Here is a 7178-nt window from a genome sequence, read left to right as displayed (position 1 = left end):
ACACACACACACACACACATCCAACCATCAAACCAGCACAATGCTGCAGTGAACTATCCACAATATGTCTTTAAGTATAAGACCTGGTTTCATTAATAAGATGTTTTTAGTCACATTTATGTAGGAACACCACACCAACCATCATCTTTATGAAAGATCCCAAGAAAACAATGTTGCTAAGAAAATAAACTTGTTTCCAGTCTGTTAAGGTGCTTCGTATTTGTTCAGACTGCTAATGTTAATTATTTAATAGCAGTTCTTTGTATATTATTCATCAGTGGTGGGAAGTGATGCTTGGTGAGCATTAAAACTGCTTTATGGCTCGGTTTCAGGATAAAAATCTGAAAAATAAAGTCGTTTTTTGAGCCTTTACTCCCGCTTGTTTGGTGAAAATTAAAAATTTCAGGACTTGAGAGACAAAAAAAAGCGTTTTCGGTCGTGAAAGCAGTTCAGGAGGAGGGGAAGGAGAATAACCTCTTCACATCCCCAGTTTGCTGTTGTGCGCATGCTCAGACTGCGCTGCTGTCTTATTAATTTTTAATGGAAAATGGCTGCGTTTCTTATCCAAACCGCTGGAGCTGGGAGATGAAAAAAGGAGCCGTCTAGCTGACCACATCTCACCTCTCACCGTCGCTCGCGTCGAAACTACCCGATGCGGTGATCGCGTGTTAGCGAACCGATGTCCTGTGGCGAGAAAATATTCTGGAAAATGGATCGACTCGCGCTTTGAGGGGGATGAAAGATCATTTTGCTCCTTAACCCTTTCTGCTCCGAGATCTGCGAACAATCGAGGTACAGTAACGTTAGCGCTAACGCGGGTCTCCGGAGGGGCATTTAGATTCGTTATGCGGCTCAAATGCGAGCACATAAATCAGCTCTGTCCGCGGTCAGCTGCCATGTTGTAAACAGTAAACCAGTCTCTGTGTCTCTTAAAAAAAAAAAAGCCCGTTATTCGGGCCAGGAACGAGGCTACGTTCAGCCCTCGGTGCTGCTCGTTAACGGAGAGCTGGAGGTTTTGTCTGAATGCAAAGATGCGGAATCCATGTGCATTTTGTTTTTTGTGAATGAATATTACTACTGACAGTGTAGCGTGTGTGATGGTGAAAGTCCACACCTCCCTGCGTCCCGTTTCCTCTGCAGAAAAGGCGATAGCAGCTGTGTGCACTCTTTACTTCACTCCATTTACACTCTTCATTACTGTAATTAAAGTGTGCAAAGCAGCCAAATGCATTCAGTCTAACGCGGTTTTATGACCGGCGAGAGGAGAGGTCTTGCTCTAAGGCACTTCAGCACCACTTTGGTGAGGTCTATCCTTATTCTTAAGGTCGAAGCTGTTTATGGGACGTAAGTAATCATATGCTGTTTGTTAAATTATGAAACAGCTTTTCATGGTCGAGTTAACACGAGAAAGTCTGCGTGTAAACAAGCGAACTAGATGTGAACTTGAGTTTCTAAACAAAGCATTTTTCATCGAGATCTATAGTTTTTGTATTTTTTATTGTTATTTCAATATTTCTAATAAGTTACTTTTAATTCTGTTTAGTTTCAGGGGATTTTCTTGTTTATTTTAATAGTTTCAGCACTTGTTTTTGTTGTTGTTATATGAAGGATATTTGTCTGGTTATATAGGTAGTAGTAGTAATAATAACAATAATGTTTTTTAACTTTTAGGGGTAGTTGTTGTTACATGAAGGGTATGAATCCAAATTTCTAATTTGGTTTTAATTCTGTTTAGTTTCAGAGTGGATTTGCTTGTTTACTTTTAGTTTAGTTTTGTATGTTTCCGTGCTAATTATTATTGAAGGCAGATTAGGAAGTTCAAAGCTGGTATTATAAAACAAGGACAACACTGTGTGAAGGCAGTTGACTCACAGTCATTATAATAAAAAAACAAACAAACAACCCAACAGATTAACCAATGCCTCCTCAGGCTGAAAATAAATAAAATAGCCCTTTATTGTCACTGTACATGTAGAACTAAGTTATAAGTCCTCCATGCCAACTGTGCAGGAACAAAATATAAAGAGTAAGACAGCAGGAATAAATAAGAGACAAGAGAAATTGGAGAACAAAGTGCTTAGAAGTAGTGCAAGTTAACTAAGACTAAGCATATTTACTCAATATTGTGGATTATAGTTACTTTTGTAAGTCCATTATTGTTTCTGTTAGTTTGCCTTTCTTTTTGAGTCTACGTTTTATTTGAGGTCTGATTGTTGGGTCTTTATCTTATAGTACAAACACCATGAGACAACTGTTATTGTGTAGTTTGTTTGCTGTAATAACCTCGACTTCAGCACACAGCCACATTACAGTATGCTGCTGCTCCTTCTCTGCAGAGCAAAACAATCCTCAAGTCCTTTCTTCTGTTAAAATGTTTCAGATATAGCATCGTCTCCCACCTTCATGCACTTTGAAGTTTCCCCTTTCAGTGTGCAATGTGGTCATTGTTGCCCCTTGGTCATAGTAGATGCTTTCAGCCTTCTACTGTCAGCGTGGCAGTAATGAGCCCTTAATATTTAGCGCTGACACTAAATTTGAATTTTGACCTGCAGCACAAAAGTGAAGCTCACTTCAGAAATAAGCAGCACCCTTTCTTGACCTTTCTTATGAGAATAATCTGTTGTGTGGATTAGATCCACCGTGTGTAGATCTGGATTAGACCAGATGATGCTTTCAGAATATTTCACTGAAGTCTTAGTGTTCCCATGTTTCTTGTCTTCATGCAAATATGGGTATGATCAGTTTCAACTGTAGAGTTGCTTTTTAACTTTAACCTGACATGGCACTATCCAGAAAACATTAGTCCTGATGTTTGAGTGATGATGCATTATTTCCAACCCCCAACAGAAGATGATGCGCCAGGTGACAACCAGTGACTTCTGCATGAACAGCAGGCCGTCGTGCCTAGCAGAGGACAGCCACCACCCCACTGCTCACTTTGACCTGTGCACCTCACAGGCCAGCAAGTTCTACCCTCCTCCCCCTCCATCATCCCTCCAGATGACACTGGCTCCCATGGCCTTACCCACCCAGAGCCACAAGCCCATGGTGTGCCAGAGACAGGAAGTTCTTGGGGGTGACCCCCGCTCGTCTGGAAAGCTAGCAGGGTTAAAAAACACCAATCAAGCAACAGATGATGCCAAGAAGAAGAACAAGTCTGTCGGGAAGACGGGCAGACGTGGGAGGCCTTTGGGAACCACCAAGCTAGCTGGTTATAGAACCAGCACAGGGCGACCACTCGGCACCACCAGAGCTGCCGGGTTCAAGACGAGTCCTGGAAGGCCGCTCGGTACGACCAGAGCGGCGGGGTATAAGGTCAGCCCCGGGAGGCCTCCTGGCAGCATCAAGGGCCTCTCTCGCCTCAACAAACTGGTTCACAGTAGCACTTGCAGCGGAGCAGCTTTCCCCTATCCACTACCACACAAAGAAATCCTCTGTGAACCTTCCTGCAAAGAGAAGCCCGCTAATGAGTAAAGCCTGTACCCCGTTTCTACTTCACCCTTCGTCTCTGGAATAACAGACAGACACGCACAGGTTTCCTGCCACATATTGAGGGTGATTGCAAACTTTCCTAGTCTGCTGTGTGGCAGAGAGAGAGGAGGATTTTTCTATTATTCGTGTTTGTGTCTTTTGTGTGCCTGCCACCTGATAAAATTACTGTTTTTCAGTGCTAGAGATCTATAGTGTGCGAAAGGTTTCACTACACAGTGTACACATTGCTGTATCTGTTTTCTGGGGAGAAAAAAATACCAGATATTCATTGAACAAGAGGCTTTTATCCAGCAGCTACTGTGGTAGTTAAGTCTTAGAGTGTTACATGTAGCATTTTAACGCCAACAAATGTTGGAAACTTGGACTGTCCTGTCAGATTTTCTCTTCACGATTATTGCCGATAACGACAATGTTATTGCAATTTTGCAAGTTCACCTACACCGTTGTCTATTGCATAATTTCTTTTGAGGCAATTTAATTAAATCTCCAAATAAATGGAGGTCGCAAGAGAGTGTGTAATCATAGCCATGCAAAAGCATAGAATAAGAACAGCTACACAATAATGTATGATGTGATGTTGATCATTTATTTTTAAATTATCGAGGAAACCTCTAATGGAAACAATTCAAAATCTTGTTTGATGTAAACAAGGACATTATTGCTGAACTACAGTTTGTAATTTAAATGAGCTGCCGTCATGAAAAACAGGCAGGTTGATAGGAAGTAAAGAAATATAGTTATAGAGGAAAGGTTGGTAGTCTAGTGGTTTGCTCAGTGGCACTTCAAAAGTAGAAATCTAAATATTTATCCAGCATCCAAGAACTAAAATCTGACCGATCCAGTTCCACTCAGCTCCTCATGTAACACAAAAAAGGAATTCCTCCTGAAAACAGATTTTATTCTCTAAATGTCACATTGCAAAATATCTACATATTATTTGCATGCAAAACCACTGACTCAACATGCAGATTGTTGTTATTCAGCTAAGGTTTTGTTTGTATTTTTTTAAACTAAAAGTATAAAACTTTAAAAAAAAATGTACACACCTTCACAGCAACACTCTTCGTCTCTGATGACTTGCTACAAATTGGCTAATGTGGACTGTGGTTGCCTTTTTTGTTACATATTCGGCACAGAGAAGCTGTAGACATTTGGATGGATGGTGTTTTTGTATTTGATCACTCTTCACAGCCACTAGCTAGTCCCAGCAACCTGCTGGCTTATTTGTGCTGGGACTTGTTTCTCCACTCTCTGCTTTTGTCTGCTATTCTTTTGCAAATTTCAGCACAAATACCAAAATAATCATTTTTTAAAATGCGCTCTTTTTCTACACAGCTTACTTTTACAAGAACGACAAACTTAATGTCTTAAAAAAGCAACATGCCCATTTAAAAATATGACCTTCCTCACTGTTCCTGCTCTGGAACAACTTTTAGACATGTTTTGTTTCGTTTTTAGGAGGCACTTGTGTTTGAAACGCAGCTTAAATGTCCTTATATTGATCTAAAAGCTTCATTTTTAGCTTTGCATTTATCACTCCTACGGCAAAATGTAAACCCGTGTGACTGTTTTTAGTGTGTAGATGTCAGTATAAAGTAAGAGAAAGGGTACACTGCTTTATTCTAAAAGGCTCACATTGTAGAGGAAAATCTGTTACCTATTATTGTGTTCTTGTTTTGTGTCAAACCACAGGGTCCATTTGTTGGTGTAAAATAATGAAAACTTGCGTCAGTGTTACATTTGTCCCAAGATAGTGAACAGATTCACTGATATTCAGAATCTCATCTGCTATGAATGTGTTGCTGAATGTAATTCGAATGATATGACTTTTAAAAGTTAAACACTTTTACCCAGCTAAAGACTCAAAAGTCTTATTGGCATCCTTGCTCACAGATCAGAAAATACACTGCCTGTCAAAAAAAATCTAATAATATCTTGCACTGCCTTTTTAGCTTTGATGACAGCTCGCATTCACCATGGCATTGTTTCGATAAGCTCATGCAGCGTCACCACGTTTTTGTACATACACAGTTGAATGCTCCTGCAGGGTTATGAAAGCCTGAAATACGAAATAATTGGCAAATATCTAGCAAATTTGTTTGAAAAATGAATTACATTTTAATTTCTATATATGCCTTTTAATTTATAATGTGTTTGTTACATCTGGCTTCAAAGAAAATACTTAAAAATGCATTTTTTAGGTTTGTTATTGGGAAAAAAAAATCACACTGATGATATAACTCACAAAAAACTGAATGTATGTAATATGAAACAATAGGCGTTAAAGGGTTAAATCTGGCAATTTTTCCACTGCTGAGTCCAATCTTTATACTTCCTACCAAATTGAACCCTTTTCTACCCTTTTCATTGACAAGTGGTTTTGTTTAGTCCTGTTCTTTTTACTCTGTTCTTACTGCCTTATTGTAATGAGAACTTGGAAAGCTCCTACCCGGTTTTAGTAGTTTATCAGTCTCTTTAGTTGTCTTTGCTTGAAAGAGGCCAATAATTTGACCCTTCCAACATTCTTGGATGAAAAATGATGGATGAAAATTTTTCTTTTTTTTTTGCTTTGTAAAATTTGTTTATTTGGCCAGGCAGTGTATGGACAAAATGCTGAAAGTAAACAAATGAGACCATCTAATAAGGCTTTCTCCCACCACAGGCCTCTAGGTTTTAGTGGGAAGTCTGCAGAGAGAGGGCGCTGTTCCTCCAGAGGAAAGACGAGCTGATAGCAACATTTGGTGATCACACCATCACTGCTGTGAGTCTCACAGCATCATCACTTAAAATCATCACTTAAAATGTAACTTTCCTAAAGGAAAAGTTTAAGCAGCTCATTATTTTTTAAGTGATGACAAAGTCCAATCATGCTTATTGTTTAAGGTTAGTATTTATTGTGCATTTTTAGGTATATTACCATAACCCTGTAACGCACTTGAAGCCGACCGTAGGTGAAAGCGATGTTTTCTGAAATGCCAGTTTAGTGTAAATGTAAGATGCACAAAGCTTTATTGGTTTAATATTTGTGACTTTACAACATGTGTAATACACATATAGTTAATGAGAATTTTGATACAAAATGACCGATTGGCTATGTAACTACTTGCCACTATAATTTTTTTACTTAATCATTCAGCAAATAATAATTTTTGGTCTTTAAAACGTTCCCTACTGAACATTCGCTTTTTAATTGTATTATTCATTTATGGGTGGCTTTAAATCCAGAGAGTGGAGAAAGTGAAACAGTGTCGCTCTGCTATGATAACATTTATAATAGTTACATTTGGTGCAATAATCTGTTGTATGTATTGTACTGTGGAAACTTTGATACTATCACTTTTTATCATTGTATTTTTAAACTTGTGTATAAGGCCTTTTATCATTGGTTTGTTGACGTGCGTAGTGTTATCAGAGGTAATTCATACAAACATCCTCTTCACCCTCCTTTTACCAAAGAATATGATCTCATCTGACTTGATCTAAAAATACTCGAACAACCTCACAAAACAGCCGGCGCATGAAAATGTAAATGGAAGTTAAAAAACAAACAAACCACTAACCCATAAAATATGATTGTTTGGCTTCATCGTTACATTGTTACATCTGGGAGAGTATGTGTTTAATGAGCACACTGTAAAGTAGTACACGTTGATAATACAAACTTTACTTTTCATTGTTTTCTATTT

The 7178-nt window shown here is 38.7% G+C and overlaps 2 protein-coding genes across 2 annotated transcripts in view; both read left to right on the top strand.

Moving 5' to 3' along the window:
- The window catches only part of ddx46 (DEAD (Asp-Glu-Ala-Asp) box polypeptide 46), a 13722-nt gene extending 12641 nt beyond the window's left edge, over positions 1-1081 (top strand). The window contains exon 23 of the mRNA XM_013909473.1: positions 962-1081. Coding sequence (XP_013764927.1) covers positions 962-1081 — 120 coding nt within the window. The remainder of the gene's footprint in view (positions 1-961) is intronic.
- Positions 528-7172, top strand: LOC102199434 (UPF0461 protein C5orf24 homolog). The gene is made up of 2 exons (XM_005727701.2): positions 528-792; positions 2848-7172. Exon 2 carries the CDS (start codon positions 2851-2853, stop codon positions 3472-3474), a length of 624 nt encoding a protein of 207 aa, XP_005727758.1. The 5' UTR covers positions 528-792; positions 2848-2850; the 3' UTR covers positions 3475-7172.
- The last annotated feature ends 6 nt before the right edge of the window (positions 7173-7178 follow it).

The sequence above is a fragment of the Pundamilia nyererei genome, unplaced genomic scaffold (assembly GCF_000239375.1).
Source record: "Pundamilia nyererei isolate P.nyererei 1_Seehausen unplaced genomic scaffold, PunNye1.0 scaffold00026, whole genome shotgun sequence".
NCBI lineage: Eukaryota > Metazoa > Chordata > Actinopteri > Cichliformes > Cichlidae > Pundamilia > Pundamilia nyererei.
The sequence above is the reverse complement of the archived record's forward strand: the minus strand, read 5'-3'. Positions and strand labels throughout refer to the sequence as shown.